Genomic DNA, 23,204 nt, shown 5'->3' with positions numbered 1-23,204 from the left:
ATCTAGTTACCAACAGTGCATTGTCAACCATTCCTTGTTAATCCTTAAATATCCACTTCCTTATTTTTCTTAAAAAATAAACTTCAACATACTGTTGACTAAGACTTTTAGATTTCAATGCCAACAATAAAAAAATAAAAAGTGGTGGATCATGGCAAATGACACAGTAAACTACAATCCAGAGACCAGAACCAAATGGGAAATTTTATTAGACAGCTGCTTTTTCCCCCATAAGTAAACAGCAAGAAAAAAAAGAGAGAGATAAAATCCATATGCAGAAAGAAAAGTTATGGGTCAAAAGACTCATGAGACTTAACAGCTAAATCCAGTGGAAAATTCTTATTTTAACCATGGCCCAGACATTAACCAATCAGGGAACACTCAGAGAAATGTACTACACTCTGACTAAAGCCATGAGATGCTGTGAATAGGCAAGTACTTTGAAGTGACTGACCAAAAAATAATTGGGGAATGGAATAAAAAGTAAGATTAGTTATAAATTTGTAATTGCCAAAGGGAAGTGATAGGCATGTGTGGGGTCAATATATTTTCCTTTCTTTTTTTTTTTTGTATTAAATGTTTTGTTGTTGTTGTTATGAGACAGTCTTACTATGCAGCCCTGACTGGCCTGGAACTTGCTATGGAGACCAGGTTGGCCACAAACTCACAAAGATCTTCTGCCTCTGCATCCCAAGGTCTGGTGCCATACTTAACACTTTACTTTTAGTTATGAATTTTTCTGTAATATTTAATGTACACATGTGAACAAATGCATGCACATGCACGTGAGTACACACACACACCCTCTCTTAGCTCTCTTTATCCTTACTGCCATTACGCTAGTGTAGCAGTTCTCAACCTGTGAGTTGATGTCCTGCATATCAGATATTTACATTATGATTCATAACAGTAGCAAAATTACTGTTATGAAGTAGCAATGAAATCATTTTATGGTTGGGGATCTCCACAACATGAAGAATTGTATTAAAGGGTCGCAGCAATAGGAAGGTTGAGAACCATGGCCTTAGACCAAGTCACTAAAACCACTTGCCATATCTCATTATCCCACAATCATACCTGCCTCCCTCAAATAATATATCCTCACTATTTGAGCACTACAAGACCTTCTTTATATTCATCCTCTAATCAAGGTCCACAATAATCCTGAAGTACTAACAACTCCCTTATATAGATAAATAACGAAAACACAGAAAGTTAAGCCACTGGATGATACCAGAGCTGGCAAGAAACACAGCCAGAATTTAGGTTTGAACAGGCAGCCTTATTAACACTGTTCATCCAGTATATCCATGAATGTTGCCCACAGGGTGGAAGTGGCTCCCATGCAGCCTCTGGATTTCAGGAATATGAGCGATGCTGCTCCCCATCTTCCTCATAAGCCTTCTTATATACTGGCCTCTCTACCTAATGACTGTCTGTATATCTCACCAAACTCCTATTTTATTCTTCAAGACTTGGCTTAATGACTTATCCCTCAAGGACTGCTAAATTCCCAACTAGGCTAGCTCCACCTGTGGTACACATGCAGAACATCCTATCCTGAGTCCCTTCTATCGACTTCATACTATCTCAGTGGGAGGAAGTTGTTTCTTGCTACTTTTCTAGCACAAAGCAAAAACTGCAGTTTTATCTTTACGTATGGTAGGGCAGTTATTTCATTTAAAATTACAAAGGAAGGAAAGCCCAAAGGAGGAAATGAATGGTTGGAAGTGCTTACCTTCCAGGAAGGCTAGAGTAGTGGCTATGGACAGAAAAGACAGGGAAGAAAAGAGGCAGAAAGACATTCGCAGTTGTAGCAATGTGGGGGAGAGAGAAAAATCCATCTCTACTGAGGGCCCTGAGAGGCAATGCCCATGGAAAAGCAAACCCACTCACTTCAGTAGGTTAAAGCCATGGGGGAAGGAGAATTTCTATGGCCAAGAAGATGAGAAAAGAGCTAGATGTGGTGGCACACCTTTAACCCCAGCACTCAAGAGGCAAAGCAGGCAAATCTCTGAGTTCAAGGTCAGCCTGGTCTATACAGCCAGTTCCAGGCAAGACCCTGACTCAAAACTGCTAAAGCAAGAACAAGAAACTGATGCCAGAGAGCATCAAGTCCCTATCAGAGTTAAACAGCACAGCAACTGCCTGGACCACTCTTAGACACATACCTTTGTTGCATAGGTGGGTTTTTCTATTGCTTCATCACCAATGAAGAAGTCTAGGTCATCCACACCTTTCATCACTCTCCTCTGGGCTTGATCACCTACTTTTGCAGACTCTTTGATTGCAATACCTTTGAAATAAGTTAATAAGACATTTTAAATTTTTCACCTTTTCAAATGAACCAAACTTTTAACTTGCTCTTCTTTAATTGTAAAGTGTGATTAAAAACAACAACAAATAGAATATTTAAACAGCTAAACTAATGAATGAAAGTCATAAGAAACCTATGACAAAATTCATTTTATACAATGACACCTCAACTTCCTCTTAGGGACAAGGCCTCAAGAACAAAATCCCAAAAAAAGTATTACTATGGGATTGTTTCAGCTATGTTTTCAAAAACTATTAAATCTATTTTGATTCTAATTGGGTTTATGTGTGTTCCCAGGGTCTCACGCATGTCAGGCATATACTTCCACCAAGCTATATACCAGCCCTTAAATTTTTTACTTTTGAGACACAGTTCACTAAGCTACCCTGACAGTCTTGAACTGGGAACCCTCCTGTCTTAGCTTTCTAAGTAATGAGTGTTGCAATCCTTTGCCACCAACCCTTAGCTTCATTCTGAATAAAAATATAATCCTGGAAGGCCAAGAGATGGCTCAGTGGGTAAAAGTACTATTCCACAAGTCTCAGGACCTAAATGCAACCTCCAGACCCCTCCTGTAAAAGGAGAGAACTGACTCATCAGAAAGTAATCCTGACCTCTGTTCACATTATGTCCACTATGCACCCACACTCACATATATACACATAATAATTAAAAGTAAAATTATAATCTTATAAAGTCAATACAAAGCTTGATGGACAATCAAGAAATTAAAGGTGGAAAAACACTAAGCAATAAGAGGAGAAAATCTGCAAAAAGAACTTCTAAGAACAAGCTTCTTGACATCTCTACTTATTCTCTTCTTATTCTTGTCCAATAGGGATCTGTTAAATTTTAGTTCCATATAGGAAAAGACACCTCAATAAATTTAAAAAAACTCATAGTAATCCCTCTAAATAACTTCAGAACTCTGTCTATTCCCAGAGGTAAAATCTGTTATGTACATTTAAGGGCTAGAGAGATGGCTCGGTGGTTAAGGGCGCTTACAGTTCACCCAGAGGACCCACATTAAGTTCTCGGCACACTCAGCCGTCACAACTCCAGCTCTAGGAGATCAGATGCTCGCTCTCTTGTGTCTCCCACAGGCACCCAGACATACATGGCAGACACATACACACAAGAATAAAAATAAAAACATAATTGTTTTTTAAAACCTGGTATATAGTCTTTAATTAAGCTTTAATTTTCTGATTCAAGTTAAGCATCTTCATTCAATATAATTATGCAAATAACCTTAAGTTAATGGAAATCAAAAATATGAAAGTAATGTTGAACACAAGATACACCTTTACTAACAAACATACCTCTAACAATCCAAATCTTCTAAAATTGTTACGGTCAGCAGAAAGTTAACAAAAGCAGGGAAGCACAGTATGCTTATAGGATATCAGGAAACCGTGGAGGCTTCTGAGCAGGGATGACAGGGCTCTTCATCTTCAAACACTGCCACTTGCAGGCATGTCTACAGGAGAGGTCTTGCAAACAGCAATCACCACTCTCGCTGAAGTACAGTCACTTGATCTGAACTGCAGGGGCTGCGGTTGTGCTACTTAATAACCAGTTACAGCCACACACAGGTAGCAAGCAATATCCTCAAAGCAGAAAACTGTTTAATTACCAACCCACTATTGGGTTTTGTTTCGTTTGCCTTAAAGAGACACTTAGCAGATTTGGTAAACAGCTGAAATGAATAGTTAAGAGATTTGGAAATAAGGTTCCATTTAGGACCAGGCAATCATGTTCTAAATGCCTGATTCTGATAGAATAGCATGCTTGATGAGTTATTTTACTTTGATAATGAGGAAGACCTTTAAATCAGCTCATCTAGAGATTAAAAGAAATACTTACATGATGGGATGATAAACTGTGGTTCTGTATTTCCAGCATATCCTAGTTTTGTATATCTGCAAAATAAAAATTTCATAAAATTTCATTAATTTCAGTAAGTATTCTTAGATTTTTGTTAAAAAGTGGGATTTTACTATACATACCATACAATATTCAAAAGCTTAGTTCATTTAGCATCTCTGCCTTGAAATCTATCAAAAGCACTAGCTGGGCAGTGATGGCGGACGCCTTTAATCCCAGCACTCAAGAGGCAGAGGCAGGCAGGCAGGCCTGCCTCTGCTACAGAGTGAATTCCAAGAAAACTAGGGCTGTTACACAGAGAAACCCTCTCTCAAAAAACATAAAAATTAAGAAAAGGGGGAAGGGGGAAGAAACAAAAAAGAATAAAAAGACAACTAGGAAAATCACATATAGTCACAGTTCTGTTTCATTCTGCAGTATTGTGGACCAAACCATGAGGCTCTGTGCATGCTAGGCAGATGCTCTATGACTGAAGGACAAACTCAAATGCCCACTGCTTTTTAAAAGAGAACATTTATGTATGTATGAATACATGTACGTGTACCATGGTGCAAGTGTAGAAGTCAGGGGACAACTTTCAGGAGTTAGTTCTCTCTTTCCACCATACAGGTCCCAAGGACTGAACTTAAATCATGGGGCTTGACAGGAAGAGCCTTTTTAAGTTTACTCATTTACGGTGTGTGTGTGTGTGTGTGTGTGTGTGTGCGCGCGCGCGTGCATGCGCGCTCTCTCTTACCATGTGGATCCAGACAAAGAGAACTCCACAGGTAATCAGGTTTCACAGCAAGCACCTTTACTCACTCAGCCCTCTCACTAACCACTACCACTTCAAGAAATTGTTACTACAGGACTATTATTACTACATGTGTGAAACAACATGCAGAACAATCTCTCTCTACAACCTTGTCTGTAACAGAAGAGACTGGACACAACAAAAGGGGAAGCAGCTCCACACTCAGTTTACACTGTGAATACTACGCAGCTCTAACAAGACCGAGGAAACTTTTCTATACTGACTAACAACGCTCTCAGATATACTGGGGCAACTGAACAAAGCAAGGTGCAGATCCATGAGCAAAGTGTGCTATATCTGCATAAAAGTGAAGTAAACACAAGGGACATATGAACAATAAGAACATATGAAATACAACTGACAATCTAGACGCAGAATGTCTCTAAAATGTATGAGGTAAGGAATTTTGGTTCCATCTAGGGGAGCAAAGCAAGTGGAATACAGAAAGGAGATGAAGGTTTTCTTTTAATTATCTGTCATTTCATATCACTTGAGTGTTTTACTATTCAAACAAATGATTTTTTAATGTTTTGATTCAGTGTTTCATCTATATTATTAAAACAAAAACTAAAATAATAAAAATTCTAGTAATTAGAAGTCATAATGGAGCTTTGACAACATGCTGGGAGCTACTTAAGAGATAGACTGACAAACCGTTAACTACAAATAGGCTTTAGAAAGCAAGTCACAACGGTGTGTATTAGTCCATACTACAACGGTTTGTATTAGTCCATACTCAAACTTCCTAAATAGAAGTAACTTGCTGTGACATCACTGAACTCTGATAATATCTGCGGAAAACTTTTCTAATATGAAAGAAGAACCACTTTGGGGATGGTCAGCCCCAAACTAAGTTCAACAATTGAGTATACTAAACAGATTCAACCACAAAATACTAGGACAAACACAAGACTGTCCAAAACATGATACTGCTCTGTTGACTAAACCTTCAAGTATTTCCCACTGTCTATGCTTTTGTTTCTAAAGCAAATCTCTGCAACAAATACGATGATGTTCCTTTCATATGGGATGCCTAATAATCTCTTCCAGCTGTTCCAATGCTGTGTTAGCCTCCCTAGGCACAGAACGGCTGAGAGCTTCTGAAGAGCTTGGCTGATCTCATGCCACTGAGCGTCTATTAACCCTGCTCTGACCACATCTGACGACTGCTCTCCAGCCCTCAACACAACCGTTACACTCCTGCTCATCTTGCAAAATTCAGGGTATGTATGTATCAACTGCCTGTTTGAAAGCTTTCACAACCTCTCCAGACAGCCAACTGCCCTTTCATTATTTAATAATTTCCAAGTCTTGATCCCATCTGTAAAAAGGGTTAACTGGTCTTTCACAAGGATTAAACAAGATAACACAGTAAAGTATTTACCACAGTACACACAGCACACACAAGTATCAGTCCTAATTCTATTTTCCAGATATTCTCTCCACAGTCCATTCCTTACATCATCTTAAATCACATAAATACCTTAAGCTGAAAACTTACATAGTTATGACAATCATCTTTTTATAAGCCAACTGAGACTCTTACATTGTAGTTAATATCTGATACTCTTTCACATCAAAGTAGTATTTTATTCTCCAATCCAAAATTTCTTCCTTTACATGTAGAAAAAAACAGAACTCCCAATAATATCTAGAAGTGGACATTTCTGAACTGTCCACAGGTTTGCAGACAGTAACCAATAGTGTTCACTTGCATAAAAACTACCACAAGCTGACACGAACAACATGTTCCTCCCAGGAGATTCCATGACACTAACCGTAAGCAGTCAGAAACAAGACCGTGCACATTAAATGTGAACAGTACCACCCGAGTCCAGGTTGTCACTGTACTAAAGCAGCGGTTCTCAACCTTCCCAATGCTGTGAGTGACCCTTTAATACAGTTCCTAATGTTGTAGTGATCCCCAACCATAACATTTCCTTGCTAATTCGTAACTGTAACTTTGCTACTGTTATGAATCGTAATATAAATGTCTGATATGCAGGATACTGGATTTGCAACCCCTATGAAAGGGTCAATTGACCCCAAAGGCATAGTGACCCACAGGCTGAGAGCCACTGCACTAAAGGGAGAGGACCCATGGTATACTTTGTTCTCCTGGATAAATGGAATGGAATACATCATAGAAACCTGAGGACTTGTCTAATACAAAACAACCACAAACTACATGAGCCAGAAACCCTCAAACAGGATGTCCTGCTTTTAAGTCTGGCACTCCTACAAAACAGAAGAAAATGATCTCTACAAATCACTGACTAACCCCAAAATCTTAAAATGATAATCTACTGCCTGCAAGGTAAGAGTACAAATTTGTTTCAGTTTCTCTAAGATTAGTCAATTGTAAAACAGTTAATACAGTCCCTACCAAATTAAAACCAAAAAGTACGAGACTGAGGAGATGGCTCAGTGGTTAAGAGCACAGGCTGTTCTTCCAGGGACCTGGGTTTCATTCCCAGCACCCATGTGGCAAGTCGCAAGCATCTCTAACTGCAGTACCAGATGATCCAACTTCCTCTTTGGGCCTCTGAGGGCACCAGGCACACATGTGGTGTATAGACATACATGCGGGCAAAATACCCATAACATACAAAATAAATAAATGAGTAAATAAAGTTTTTAAAATTGGATCCGGTGCTCTGATTCCCTGAGAAAAGTAGTATATTTAATCAGTCATACAATTAGTCCCCACTAAACTCCTCATGAAAAACCAGAAGACAATCCCAAAGTGTGTTAACTATCAGATAAAGACTGGACATCAGCTTTGACTACTACGATGAAGTAAAAGAACAGTCTTGTATCTCATAACAAGGAAGAATCACCAGAAACATGAAAATTATATCAAGGACAAATGGAAACAGGTTAGGTTTTAAAAAACAAAACAAAAAAAACCAAAAAACCCAAAAAAACAAAAAGTCTCCTATAAAGACCACTGAGGAAACACAACAGCAAAATGAAAAAGTTAAAAAATTAGGAAACTTGAAAGCACATCAGCAGATAGTATCCATTCTGGAAGCAGGGGAGGGGATAAGAAAAAGACTGGACCCCTGGGGCTCGGGAGACAATACCAAAAAGTGACACATTTGCAGCCATGGTTAAGAACTTTCCAAATTTAGTTACACGCTTGAGAGAACTCAAACATTTAAATGCCAGGAAAATTACACTTAGGCACATCATAGTCAAATTACTGAAGGTAAAAGATAAAGATCTGTGGAATATGACAGTCATTTGTAAAGAAACAAAGAATGGTGTTTAGTTAGGGCTGGGAGGTGAAAGGAATAGAAAGATACTGACAGATACAAACTTTCAATTACAAGAGCAATTACTAAATAATATGAAAAATGATTACAAGAATAATTATTCAGAATAATTACCTAAGGAACAGCGTGGTAACTACGGCTAATAGTAATGTACCGTATATTCAAAATTTATTAAGGTACCACACATAAAGGTAGAATGCTAGGGACTGGATGTTACTTTGTAGGAATCATTGCATATGGTGCACTTACAGCACTATTTATATACCTTAAATACATACTAAAGATAAATCATTCTTTTAGAAGACATTTAATTCTTTAATTCTTTATTTTTATCTCTGCTATGTTTTGCCTGTGTGAATGCCTGTGTAAGAGTGTCGGGTCCCCTGGAACTGTAGTTACAGACAATTGTGAGCCACCACGTGGGTATTGGGCATTGAATCGGGTCCTTTGGAAGAGCTCAGTGCTCTTAACCGCTGAGCCATCTCTCCAGCCCAGAGACATTTAATTTTAATGGTGACTCTCCAGCAGTTGGTAGCATCCTGATGCTTTGTCACTACTCACTCAGTTTGTGCACTTGTTTTTTATACTGCTTATATTATACTGAGCCACCTTCAACAGTTCAAAAATATTTCCAAATATGTCTACACAGAGAAATCATACTTAGTGACTATTTCGAAACATGTCAAAGACACACACACAAGCACCAAAACCCTAGGATCGACTACTAACAAAGAAATACGTGTGCTGGGAGCTTAAGCTTGTCAAAAAACAAATTAAGAAAGAGAACATCACTGTTTTTCTCTTCCAGAAGAGCCACACAAGAGCAACACAAAGAAACAGGAGTAGCTATCTCCAACTAACAGGATGGGGGGGGGGGGGGGCTTTGATTTTTAAATTTCTATCATTATTTCTTAAGTGTTCTAGCCATGCATGAGTACTACTTTTAAGCAATTCCTCAAAAGTACTATACGCTCATAAAGAAATTTTAACGACTACAAAAAAAAAAAAAAAAAAAGGTAATTCTCTCCCATAGCTATCCCTACCTACTCAGTTGTCTTTCCCATCAAGTTCTCTTGTATTCTAGAGCTAGCTCAGGCACAGGTGCATGTGTGTATGCCGTTACATAGGCAAATTATGAATCCACTCTATTTCTTTACGCTTCGCTATACTGAGAGAAGTATCCCTGTATCATGGAATAAAAATGGCAAAGCTATCTCACTAAATTTTATGAAACCTATAAGGACAGTATAACATTTTTGAGAAATTAAACCAAAAAGGTTTCTCTATGGCCTAGGAAATTTTCAGAAGAGTCTTTTTCTAGACTACAACAGCCACCACAGTGGGTGAGCACACCTCCACAACACTGATTTTGGCTTCTAAGGTTTAGGGGAATAGGCCTGCACCTAGGGATGGGAATACAAAAGACAGAATTCCAAGCACTTCTGAAGTTACCGAGTCTAGATTACTGAAATAACGGCAGGAGAAATATCAGCCAGTTGGGAGACAGGGGAGGCCTAAACTGTTTAAAACACACACTCACAACACACACACACACACACACACACACAAGATGTTTTATGCAAGAACTGGTGGTGTGACACATAGTCCAGGAAGAAGAGGATCTGGAGATTCACTGGCAAAGTTCCCCTGGTCTTCAAAACCATAAAAGGGTGAAATAAATATGTGAATATCAGCAGGCGATAATTCAGTATAGGCATCTACTATATTATTCACTGTATACTGCTAAAAGAAACCCAATTATACAAAAACACTTTTTAGTAAAGTCAGTATCCTTATACTGTAAAATGCATTAGCATCCCTTCCTTTCGACATGACTATACGTCTACAAACTGCAATGTTTAGTTATTACAACCATGCAGCTGACAAGAGTTCTTTCACTTAATACAGCAGTTTGTACATTATTTTTGCTTTCAAAAGCACCTCACAACAAAAAAAGATACTTGAAGATAGCAACAGATTACAAATATGAAAGTACCTAACGGGAATAAGAATCAATGTTAAAATGAACTGGATGAAAGGCTGTGGTAAAAGCCAAAGAACAGCAAACACACTATTCCTCTGAACAATGGGGTGACTCTGCAGTCTGAAAGGGAGAAAGGGCAGGGCATGGGTGGTGCTATGGGCTTGTCACTCAAGCCCCACTTATCCCCAAATCAAGCTTGGAACGGCTGGGAATGAACCTCAGTGGTAGTGGATTTATACAGTACAAACCATGCCTTAGATTCAATGCCCAGTATCACAAGGGGAGGAGGGGGAGGAGGGGAGTCAAAGATGGCACTTTTTTGTTTTCTTTCTTTCCGAATTTCACAACTTTTACAGCAGACAGCACAACACAACAAACACACGGTCATAGCACACGGAAGGTCTTCATCCCACTGATTCTGTGAAGCCATTTTCTACAATTTCTCAGTAGCTGAAAGAAGCCTATGAAAAACCTGCTTCTGCCTTTACACGGCATAAAACATTGCACACAACTTTGATTATCCAACCGGAAATGAAAGAGGTCTTCCGATGAATCCCAATGCACGCCCGTAAAGAGCTTGGCTTTAGCTTTGCCACAGCTTTCTTCACTCTGTACCCAAACTCCAAGGGCAAAATCCTGGGTTAGGAACTTTAGAATAAGAAATGTCAGAGCTAATTCACAGAACTTGCCCAACAAGCAGCAAATATTAGCTGGGAAAATATATTACAACTGCTTAGAAAGCTTTTCTAATTGTAGAACTCCAGGGTTTTCCTCACCACCTGCAAGTTAATGTTCAACCTTACATAAAAAAGCCTAGTAGAATATTGGGAGAAAACCTGAACTCTCAGTCAACAGAGAGAACACTATTCTAGTTCCCTCAGGTTCAAACTTGGAATCTAGTCGGAACTTAGGACCAAATAGACAAGGTGAGCCAAGTACAATGGCTCACTCCTGGAATCCTAGTATGGGGAGGCTAGAGTAGAAGGTTCTTGAGTTTGAGGCCAACTTGACCAACAGAACTAGCCCCAGGCTATCCTACACTTCCCTAGCAAGGACCCTGTCTCAAACAAGAGGGGGGAGGGGAAGGGAGGGGAGGGGACGGGAGGGGAGGGAAGGGGAGATTTGTTTCACCATTTGAAAGCCTGGATCCTGATCCTACAAACATTTATACTGACAGACGTATGATCACAGAAACAGACTTCTAATGTATAAGCAATGACACTAAATTCACAAAGTTCCCTTCCATAAAATTAAAAGTAACAACAGAGAGCACTTTCTTAGAATCAGTGAGCGAGGAGCGTTTCCTTCCCAAAAAGACTTGTCCTCCAGACCTCCTTACATGCCTCTATCCATTCCTGGAATAATCTCTTCCAAGATTGTTTTCCCAATCACTCAGACAATACCTGTCCATTATCACAAACAGCACAGATTACAGCAGTAAATACTTCCCTCATGAAAGTCAATCACAAAGGCCACAAATTGTATGCTTCCATTTTTGAGAAATCCTAAAAGTTCACAAATCAAAGACAGAAAGGGGATCAATGCACGCAAAGGGCTGAGCTCAGAGGGAACGGAATGTGACTGCTAGTGAGCAGAGTGTGGAAAATGTCCCCAGCTGATTGTGATAATGACTGTATTACCTGGTGACTATGCTAAACTACTCAATTGTATGAAAGCCTTTAAATGTCACACCTAACATGCCTGATTTCTGTCAAGCAGTTAACACTAAAACAGAGCCTAGATATGTGATGAATTAGCATATGAAAAACAATTAGAACAGTGCCTGGCATACAGAATGTATTGTATATTTAGTCTTCTCTATATGAAAAACAATTAGAACAGTGCCTGGCATACAGAATGTATTGTATATTTAGTCTTCTCTATCTTTTCCACTGTAGAGAGTGCTATAATTTTTTTCCCTCCAGAATCAAATTTCCAAAGCCAATCGACAAGAACCACCGCTGAGGATTAAGTCTTGGTAGGAGGCAAAACTTGTCTCATCTAGGAGGAAAAGGATATGTCATTACACATCAGGTCCAACTCTCCAATCCATGGTCTAGTAACTCCAGCTAGTCTGACAGAACTTTGAATGCTTGGCGCAGTGAGGTCTCAGCTTAGGACTCACGCTCTTTCTCAGCACATCCTTGATGGGGCTCCTGCTGTCCAGACCTCCCTTCTTTGCAGCTGCACTCAGTATTTCTTTTCCTTTATATCCACTAAAATAACTGTGCTAATGTTACTGTATCCAAAAACGTCTACAGTGGGACCAAGGTATACTTCTTTTGATTCTTTTCAGTCTTCCTATCAGTTTTAAAGCCCACCCCCCCCCTTTTTTTTTCCTTTGAGACAGGGTTTCTCTGCATAGCCCTGGCTGTCCTAGAACTAGCCCTGTAGACCAGGCTGGCCTCCAATATGGAGATCCACCACTTCTGCCTTCTGAGTGCTGGAATTAAAGGTGTTCATCACCACTGTCCAGCCCCATCTCCCCTTTTTAAAAGCTCAATCTGTTTTTCAAATAACTTCCCTTATGGAACTAGAACCTGAAACAAGATGAGCAGGGTCATTCACACATACTGACAAAGGCAGTCAGGGAATACTTCCACTCCCACAACAAAAAACTACAACATGAGACAAAAATTCGGCTTTAAATACAATTTTCCAAAAGCTATACAACAGATTACAATGCCTTTGAAAGATGTTCTAAATACAAAAAAGTTTCAGCCATTACTAATTATTTGCTATCACCATTACCCTTTATTATAAAGCAAAATTACAAAGACTTTTGAACAGTAAACATTCATGTCTTTATTACAACTTGTGTTTTTTTGGATGATACACCCAAATATGCCATGTACTCCCGAAACAGCAACCTAATTCTACTTTCTAATAACTGGCTTCATTTAGCCTACACAATCATTATTTCAGTGCCAAACTGCAAGTTCTCCCAGTCTAGTTTTCCCTTTTCAGAGAAATTTACTTTCCTAAGTTCCATTATTCATTTTACTTTGTTTCATATAGTTTCTAACATAAAGGATGATAGGATCTCATGTGTCCTAGGCTAGCCTTAAACTCACTATGTAGCCAAGGACAACCTCCTGCTCCCCCAGTGCTGGGGTTCAGGTGCGCACCACATCAAACTCAGCAGTTCCATTTCAATGCACAAGAGATACTCACTTTCAAACTGCAGAAATAGTCACTTTTAACATTTAACTATAGTAGAAATTATCTTCTTAATTGAACTAAGGAAAATTAATCCGCAATTGTCAACACGCCCTTAGGTACAATATTTACTCACAGAATATTCAAATGGACTACACATAGTTCTTTATCATTTAACTTGCATTGTAATTGATAATCACTATAATCTTCCATCACATCCCATGTTTATACTGAATTTAGAAGTTCTAAAGGCAATTAAAATTTTTATTTATTTATTTATTTATTGGTTTTTCTTGACAGGGTTTCTCTGTGTAGCTTTGTGCCTGTCCTGGAACTCACTCTGTAGCCCAGGCTGGCCTTGAACTCACAGAGATACACCTGGCTCTTCCTCCCTAGTACTGGGATTAAAGGCGTGAGCCACCACTGCCAGCTAGGTAATTAATTTTTAAAGGATGAATGCTTAAGAAGAAATCTCTTATCTGGATTAAAAATGTAACCACTTACTGAGTACAGTATATTCCCACGAGGGGCAATCTCTAGAAGGACTGCACATTGCTCCTCAAACTCTAGATAAGTGGTTCTCAACCTAGGTGGGTTGTGACCCTTTGGGGTCAAATGATGCTTTCACGAGGGTCTCATATTAAATATCCTGCATGTCAGATATTTACAATCCAATTCACAACAGTAGAAAATTACACTTATGAAGTAGCAATGAAATAATTTCATGGCTGGGGGGTCACCACAACATAAGGAACCGCAACATTAGGAAGGTTGAGAACCACCACTCTAGATCTACTCAATACCTCATGATCCTTATATCTTTAAAATGTATCATACCTACTTCTGTAGGATTTCTGAAAGAGTAATAACTATCTCAAAAAAAAAAAAAAAAAACCCAAAAACTTTAAAGGGACCTTAAAATGGCTGATTTACACAACCCATTCAGTATCTGTGGTTATTTGAATGACATCGGCCCCAAAAGGAGATGGGGCCTTGTTGGTGGAGGTGTGTCACTGGGGGGGCGGGGGCTTTAAGGCTTCACCACAGCCACTCAATTAATGCATGCTTGCTCTCTCCACTACACACACCTCTCTCCTTTGCAGCGCTGGGCTTTGTGTTTCTAGAAAAGCCCCCATAAGTGCTCAGTTCTCTAATTAATTCTATGTGAATCATTAGGTACGTCACTTAAATTATGAAAAAAAATTATTAAAATTTCACTTAATTTATGAAAGTAACAAAGTAATTGGTTTCTAAAAATGCTTACAAAACACATTATATTTACTTAAAATAATTTACTTAAAATAATTTCTAAAACTAAAACCCACTTATTTAAGCAAGCATTTGTTTTCTACTTCAGACAAATACCAAAAAAAAAAAAAAATAGTTTACATTTTCAGTCTGAAATCTAGCCTAAGTTGTAAGGTCTTTTGTATCCTAAACCCCCTTCAGGATTGCTATCCCTCCTCTTGGTAACCCTTTGTTCATACTGAACACTCAAGAAGTAGACCCTTTCTCAAGAGTACTGTACTTTCATGAAAGGCAATGCATAGTGCCGTGGCTTGTTAGACGGTGGAACTGAAATAAATTATCTTTTAAAAAAGAACAAAAGCACTTAGGAAGAAAATGATGGGATGTTCAGCATCAGAACACCTCAGTTCACTCAAGTACCAGTTAGGGAAGAAAGGGTGAAGACACACACACACAACACACACAAACTCATTGCCACTCCTTTACCGGTTTCAAGGAAAAGGTGTGAAGAAGCAAACAGCGGAGTTTAAGGCAATGGATCGAAAATGATTTGGGACAAAAAACCCTGAAACAAACAATGTCACAAAATGCCCCTTGAGAACATAGGGATGTCATCTGTCTTTTTTTGTTCATGTTTTGATCATGACAAGTCTTTTTTGTGTCTTATGAAAGGCACACACACAGCAACCAAACACAAAGTAATAGACATTACTATCTTACTCCAAAGAACCAAATTTAAAACATCACCTATCTTGCACTGGTTAATCCAAGAATATTCTAAGGGCTGGTGAGTGAGAATGTACATGCTGTAGTGCGGCTAGTACTTAGTGTTTTGTTCTTCCTTTTTTATACATATGGCTATTACAGACAGGTAGTGTCATTAAAACCCTAACAAGTTCCAATAGAATTACAGAGAGCACTGAATGCATTTATTAACCAGAGGACTTCCGTTGCAGAAACGTGCTTCAAGCTACATTTTAGCCATTCCACACTTCTGCCTCCGGGACAACATTGTAACTATTTCACTTGTTGGGGAGTGGGGACTGCTGGACAGGGGGTTTTAGCACAACTGAGATATTCCCCTCCTGATTAAAAAGTTTGCCTCTCAGAAACAGGATGAAATAGAGTATGACTCACAAGCCACAGGCGCTCTCTGACTCGCTGGCTCCCTAGCTCCTGTCATGACATTCCAGAAGCTGTTTCACACGGCGGGCGGGCGGTGTATTAAAGAAGCACTGCAACTCTATCTTTCTGTTCTTTTCTCTTTCAATTCTCATTTTATCAGCCCGTCTACAAGCTGCTATCATAACGTCGGAATGTGTGTCTGACTTACGGAAGTCCCTTTTTTTCTCACTCCTCAAGGACATTTCTAGCTACAAAACAGCATTACAAATACAACTATTCCGATTCTACTGTTTTGCTTTTTAGTATTTATTTATTTAGTGCATGCTGTCAGGCCAGGTTCAAGTGCCTTCACCCACTGAGTCATCTCTGTGTCTCCCAAATTTAAAGGTTCTTAAAATTAATTCCTGGGCAAAGGAGATGGCCCAGTGGGTAGAGGTTCTTGCTGCCAAGCTTAGTCCCCTGTGTTTCATCCCCAGGGCCCACATGGTAAAAGGAAAAAACCAACTCTTCAAAATTGTCTTGATTTCTATACTCACACCCCAGAAAATAAATGTTAAAAAACAAAAACAAAAACCATAGGCTAACTCCTGTATCGCCCTAACCATTCAAGGTCACGATCTTGAAATCCTCATTTATGAATTTACAACCCTAATTCCAAACCCTAGCTGTACCGCCTTCTCTCCTCTTAAATAAGCAAAGCCCATACTGACTGCACCAGATACAACAAGAAGGCCAAGGTCTGTGTGAGATAAGAAAATAAGCACAAACATCATGTTCTTTTCCTTAAAAACTTTAATTCAAAAAAACCCAGGAGGGAGCTAACTGATGATTATAATTGCAACATACCATGTTCTCACTATGTGCCGAGCCCTGTGTAAGAAACCACTTTTAAGCATTATAAAAATAAATAAGGAAGAAAATTACAATTGCTAAACCGTAAGTGAGAAAGCACAAAGCATACAGGTTCTTCTGTGGCAGGGCCTGAATTCAATTCCTTGCACGCCATAAAGAAGCAGTGCAAGAGTGAAGGGAAGGTGCAGACGAGAGCAGCAGTCTTCAGACATCCACCTTCCACTCCACCCCACCACAACAGCCGACTGCACACTGTACACTACCAGACACTACCCACCAGCAAAGCTGCTGCCGAGTAGGCTGCTTAAGAATCGTCCAGGAAACAGTGTGCTGGCTCACACCTGCAATCTCCACGCTTGGAAGACTGAGATAGGAAGACTGCCCTGAGTTGAGCTACGAAGTGAGCTCCAGGCTGGCCGGAAGCTTCAGTGAGGTTTGTGGTCTCAACAAACACGAGTAGACGCATCTAGGGAGCCCAATGAAACAAACGCTCACTGACTCCACACACTGCGTACAGACTTTTAAAAACCATACTCCTAACTGGGTGTGGTGGTGCCAGTCACCTTGGTGTTTGCTCAAGAGGTGGGGACAACAGTGCAAGGCCACCCTGGGCTACATGGGACTCAGTATCAAAAAAGAAAGAAAGACCAAAGCAAAGGCATACTCGTAATTCCTGTTTCACATTCACTCACTGTTAAGAACAGGAGCAGATCTCGCAGTACAGATCAGAGTTGCTGCTATACAACAAGCTTTGTTGCTTGACCTTACTCTCCTACATGCAGTCCTTCTGCATTCCACTCAGTAAATGGACTAAACGTCCTGTTTTCAGCATTAACTACTCTTCTTGAGAATTTGGACTCCCTATCAAGTAGAGTTCTTTTACAATAAAGTTTTGCTGACATATAAAACCTAGTACAGGAGATGTCGGAAAATGTCAGTTCGCATATAAAATCTAAACTTACATTATGTTATCGAACAGCCCAAAACTCATGAAGGAGGCAAGGCAAGCAGTAAAAGACAAGCAGCCACTCTTCCCATCAGCAGGGCGCACAAACAGCTTTCCTTCCTTCCTTCCTTCCCTTGGGAAGACGCTCTCCTGTGCATCTACCCAGCTCCTTGAAAGGATGGCTCAAATCTGACATTCATTACAGCTTGTTTGACTTCCTGTTCACAATCACCACTTTCCTCAGAACCTGGGAAACAGCTCTTCCTATCTGAAAAGCACGTATCTAATGTCTGATAACTGCCAGTATCAGCTGCCTGTGGTGGCTCACAACAGTCAACCCAGCACTCAGGAAACCAAGGCAAGAGAATCACTGCAAGTTTAAGAGCAGCCTGAGTTACAGTGATTATTGCTACTCAGTGAGATTACTTCAAAAAAACAAAAACTGAGAGAACCCTGCCTTTATCCATCACCTTTAATTTTTAATGTTAGGATTAGGATTCATGAGGGCAGTCTGTATTAGATACTTTTGCTATAGTTCCAAGAATGCCTGGCCTACTGGGAAGTATAAAGTAAACCTCAACCATCCTCAAGTAACTATCGAATGAATTAATCCCTTCCCACCCCAAAACACTGAAACAATTAAAAACTGTCCGTGGTTGATCCTTCAGGTTCTATGTTACTATACTTAGGCAAGTGGTCTAACCTCCTGGAGCTTAAGTTTCTTATCTACATAATACAAACAGCACTGCTCAAGGAGAAGGGAAAGGGTGAGGAGCTGATACACAGCATTCACCACAGGCCTTGCACGTGCTCTTACTAAACAGTAGCTACTTCCTGAGAAATCCCAGTCTTTTTTCTTTTTTTTTTAAGTAACAAGGAGATAGTGTAGAAATTAAAATATTCAGGGAAAAATCTAAAGAAAGACAAAAAGATTTCACTAATTGAATCAAATTCATAAGGCTAGGATTATTTCTACAAAATCACTGTAAACAAGAGTTAAATTGAATTAATTTTACTAACAGAAAGAATGATGTATATAATTCTCTAAAAGGGGGCTCAAAGAACCCCACAGGCTCAAATACAGAACTTAGTTCAAGCAGCTACTCCACAACCTACTAACTAAATGATATTAAAGTTAATATTCTCCATTCTCACTTGTAAAAAGCAAAAAGAGCTGTCAGAAGTCAAATTAAGATAGAACAAACTAAAACCCTGGCCATTGGATTCACCAGTAGCCAACCTTTCCCTTCTGTTCTTAAGAATAAAAATTCTGAACTGTGTTTAACAATAGCCCTGGAAAGGTCACTACACAGTGCATCCCAAAGTCAGTCTAGGTAACATGAACCTGGCAGGCAGTAAAGATGCTAGCAGGAAGCTGGGCGGTGGTGGCACATGCCTTTAATCCCAGCACTCGGGAGGCAGAGCCAGGCGGATCTCTGTGAGTTCAAGGCCAGCCTGGTCTACCAAGTGTGTTCTAGGAAAGGCACAAAGCTACAAAGCTGTCTCGAAAAACCAAAAACAAAAAGATGCTAGCAGGAAAGGAGTCTTAAGAACCTGTCTTCTCAACAGCAGTGTGTCTGTTACCTTAAACAACACACACAAGTAATTAAGAGTAAGAGTTTCAAAGATTCTTTGTTATCAAGATATTATGAATGTTCCTGCCTTTTGTAATATTAACACATTATGAACAGAATACAGTCAAGAAAGAGAAACTTCCTAAGTATGCTTTCACTCATCCATGGCTTCTCACTGATCTCAAACACATCTTTACCAACTGCTAGGATTTGGCCACAGGATGAACTATAAAGACTCTACTTTTACCAAAACCAACAAAAATATTTGTGCTTACAGTTAGAAGACTGCTTAAAAAAAATAGATTTGAGAAATTCTGTAATTTACTTAAATATATCCAAGATTGCAAAATAAGGCTGTATATTAACCTGTTATTTAATCAGCGGGTATAACCCACTAAAGCAGTTTCTCAGTGAAAAACAAAATACATAAAGAGAAAAGAAAGTCCATAATGCAATGTTGAAGAAATGAGTGAAAACAGGCAAAAACGAAACTCACTTACAATAACTTTATTTACCCAAGCATTACATCCTTTTAATGCTTTAAAAATTGCTTTTCTCATCACTGCTCCCTCTGTCTGACTGGGGTCTGAAGCAGGACCTTGTGCATGTTGAGGCACTCTATCCTAGGCTACACTCCCAAGTCCTACACTTTGTTTTGAAGCAACCAGATTTCTGAGCGGTAATTTTATTCTACAATACTTTGCCAATATAGACCAAAAAGTATGTTGACATGATATGGATATGAAGTAAGTATTTCTTTCTTAATTCTTTAGGTATGTGAAAAATACTTCATGACCTGAACCTGGGTCATGATGATGAATCTCTGATGATGAATTATGCTGGAGGATTCCTAATTTAAAGTTCTGGAATTAAACTTCATGTGTCCTAACTCTTACAGCTTGTAAGACCACCATCAAGATTAGCAGACTTATCACTTTTTGCCTAAATTCTCTAATGAAATGGGATGGGCAACCTGCAAATGTTTCACTCACTCTATAAGCGTAGCGATAGCGACCTAAGACCTAAGAGGTTCCTGTAATGGCTAAAGCATGGGGGAGGGGAAACACAAGCTAGAGGAGCACCTTCAGCATTTGGGGGAGTTATTTAGATGTAAAACTCCCTGTTAGGCATTCTTGGACATGCTATTTATCCTGGTCACTGAAAGAGGGGTTTCCTGATAAAATTCAAGGTATGATTTCTAAACTGCTATACTTAATACCCAACTTGGGAGGTAGGGGTAGGGGGATGTTACACAAAAATCCTTTTGAGAAGCAAAATAAATAGAACTCTAAACTGGGAAATTCAGATTGTGATCAAAAGTAAAAATACTGAACAGAGAAGATGACTTTAATCAGTTCAATCTGTATCATAAATCAATGTCCAGCTAACCAATCCTTGTAAGGTGAGATAAGTGTAGTAATGTAATGATTTAGTAATTGAGATATTAGACAGAAATAGCCTACATAGAAGCTGCACCACTCCTCCTGGTCACTCAACGTGTTTTTAATTCAAGGTTACCCTTTCAGAAAAAAAAAAAAAAAAAAAAAAGGTCATTTAGGGACAGCTAAGTTCAATGAGCTACCCAATATTACTCATTCAAAAATAACCAAAACTGCATTTCAAAAGAAATGCATAAAAAGAAACATCCTACTTAAGCTGTCTCGGCATTATTTATAAGGTAGTCAATGACTACACGGTTTCCTAACAGTAACAATCATTTCTAAAGCATGAAGTATTACATAGCAGTATCTGTAACTTCAATACAAGGCACTTGAAAAGTCCTATTCACTCTGGTCAGTTCTAATTTTAAAAATGCCCCTAACATCCATCTATTCACCAATTAAACTATATGAAAGGATAAACTTAAATATACATATAGAAACGCTTCAGGGGAATGAGACTGGATCGAAAGAAAATCTAACTTTAATGGGATGTCAACTAAGAAATACATAGAAATTCCAAGACCAAGCTAGTATTTTCCAAGAAAAAAATACTAAGATATCCGTTGTTTCCGGCTGCCTGGACGGCACGTTAGAAATAAAGGCAGGAGACTTAAGATTGGAGGAATTTACACAGACTAACTAGTGTGGGGGGAAAGGCATCTTTTAAATTACTGTGGTACAGTGAATAGGAGGGAAAAGGCTGGCAAGTGTCCTCAAAACCACTGATGTGTTTGAGGGTTAGACATCAGCACAGGAGTCTTTCTCCACCAAGTATTTCAACCTAGAACATCAAAAATGAAGTCGTCTCTCTAAGTCACTGCAGAGCGCAAGTTGTAACTCTCTAAAAGCTTCATTAATACAAAACCACCACTTTAAAGTCCTTTCAGTCAACCACACTATCAGAAACAATTACTTTAAATCAATTTATACATTCCTTTATACCTCTATGCCTCCTTTCGGCATTCAAGAAACTGTCACAAAACGAACGTAAACGTTTAGTTTAGTTTCCAGGGTGCGTCCCTGCTCTTCCCTCTCGGCCTCCCTCCGTGGGCACGAGAACATTTTTTTTTTTTAATTCAAACACACTGATACCTAGCACTCAGGATCCACTCTTTTCGCAACCTGCTTAATTTTGAAAGTTCTAATAAGACGTGCTAACGTCGGAGACGAAAAACTACCTTATAAGGCTATAAAAGACGGAAAGCAGGAAGCGGCTTTGACAAAACTGAGGAAGTTGCAGCGCGCTTGCTCACTAAGGGACTTTTTTTGAGGCAAGAGCAATAACCCCATGAGATCCTCCTCCTCGCTGGAACTGGAATGTGACTTGGTCCACTGGGTAGTGGGAGATGGCCAGGACGGGGTGCCGGGTGGGACACAGGCGGCGCGCGGGGGGGGGGTCCTCTGCAAAAGCCCCCATTCCAGCTTTCCATTTCCACAGCCTGGCTCTTCCCTCTCCCCACCCACACGCCCTAGAGATTGAGGGTTGTCACAACGATCTTGCAAAACCTGCAAGGAGCGCTTCTCTCTCTCTCTCTCTCTCTCTCTCTCTCTCTCTCTCTCTCTCTCTCTCTTTTTTTTTTTTTTTCCTTGATCCCATGTCTGGCTGTCCCCTGTGAGTCCCCAAGATCCCAGGCAGGAAAGGGAGAGAAGGGGAAAGGAAAGCCAGGTGGGCCGGCCGGCCTTCCCAGGAGGGAAGGGCCTGAGAAGATCTTCGTCCCAGGAGGCTGAGACGACCCGAGCAGGGAGGCTCCCGGCACCACCCCTCGCCAGTCTGGCCGGCTCAGCCCCATTCATCTCCCTCCTCCGGCGGTCCCCCAGCCTCAGTTTCCCCGACCCAGAAGCCCCGCCGTACCCCGTGCCACAGTCCACCACACAGGCCGGCAGCCGTCCCGCCATCTTCCTCCTCGCCCGCCGCCGCCGCCGCCGCCGCCGCCGTCCGTTCCGTGCTGCTAGAGGCCGGGGATGGAGATGGGAGCTAGCTGACCATGCACTGGCCTGGGCCGCCCTCGGTCCTGAGGGAGGAAGGGAGGGAGCTGTGGGAAGCCCGAGCAGTAGCGAGTGAGCAGCAGGGCTAGTACTTCCGCAAGCCCGGCAGGCTGGCCGGCCGGCAGGCTGTCCCCGCCCTGCCCCGCCGCGGCCTCCTCCTCCACCCCTCCGCTCTCTCGGCCCTCCTCCTCCTCCTTCTCCTCCTCCTCCTCCTCGCTCCCGCCCCCACCCTACAACTTCTTCCCCTCACACTGCCTTTCCGCGGGTAGCCAAGATGGCCGCCGCTGCCGACGCCCCGGCCAGGCCAGGCCCCAGGCCGCGATCGCTCCTACTTCCGGTTCCGGGTGGGAGGGGCGAGTGCGCGTGCGCCGTAGAGCGCAGCCCGGCGGCCTCGGCTCCTTTCCGGACATCCATAAACTCCACTTCGGGTTTTCAGATGGCTAGACATGCAGAACCGAAGCGGAGCTTGAAGTTTTGTTGTTTTTTTTTTTTCTTGAAGCGGCAGCACATGCGCGGTGGCGTGCAGCCGTAGGCCGCGGCTCCGGTTCCGATTTGCGAAAACTCCACTTCGCATTTTCCGTCCGGTGAAAGCCCAGAAGTCAGGCTGAGTTTC

At 40.6% G+C, this 23,204-nt stretch overlaps 1 protein-coding gene across 3 annotated transcripts in view; it reads right to left on the bottom strand.

The window, feature by feature from the left end:
• The window catches only part of Actr3 (actin related protein 3), a 46,244-nt gene extending 23,306 nt beyond the window's left edge, over nucleotides 1–22,938 (bottom strand). The window contains exons 1-4 of one of the 3 annotated variants that reach the window (XM_059280324.1): nucleotides 22,842–22,938; nucleotides 22,458–22,617; nucleotides 4,184–4,239; nucleotides 2,172–2,296 (exon numbers count right to left, since the gene is read on the bottom strand). In XM_059280324.1, the coding sequence (XP_059136307.1) occupies nucleotides 2,172–2,296; nucleotides 4,184–4,239; nucleotides 22,458–22,501 (225 nt within the window). In that variant the 5' untranslated portion in view covers nucleotides 22,502–22,617; nucleotides 22,842–22,938. Of the gene's footprint in view, nucleotides 1–2,171; nucleotides 2,297–4,183; nucleotides 4,240–21,697; nucleotides 21,751–22,457; nucleotides 22,639–22,841 lie in introns of those variants that run through there. The other 2 variants (XM_059280325.1, XM_059280326.1) reach the window with 2 other exon arrangements.
• Between the last annotated feature and the right edge of the window lie 266 nt (nucleotides 22,939–23,204).

This window comes from Peromyscus eremicus, chromosome 15, assembly GCF_949786415.1.
Source record: "Peromyscus eremicus chromosome 15, PerEre_H2_v1, whole genome shotgun sequence".
Classification (NCBI taxonomy): Eukaryota; Metazoa; Chordata; class Mammalia; order Rodentia; family Cricetidae; genus Peromyscus; species Peromyscus eremicus.
Note: the sequence above shows the minus strand (reverse complement) of the source record. Positions and strands in the feature narration are given on the sequence as shown.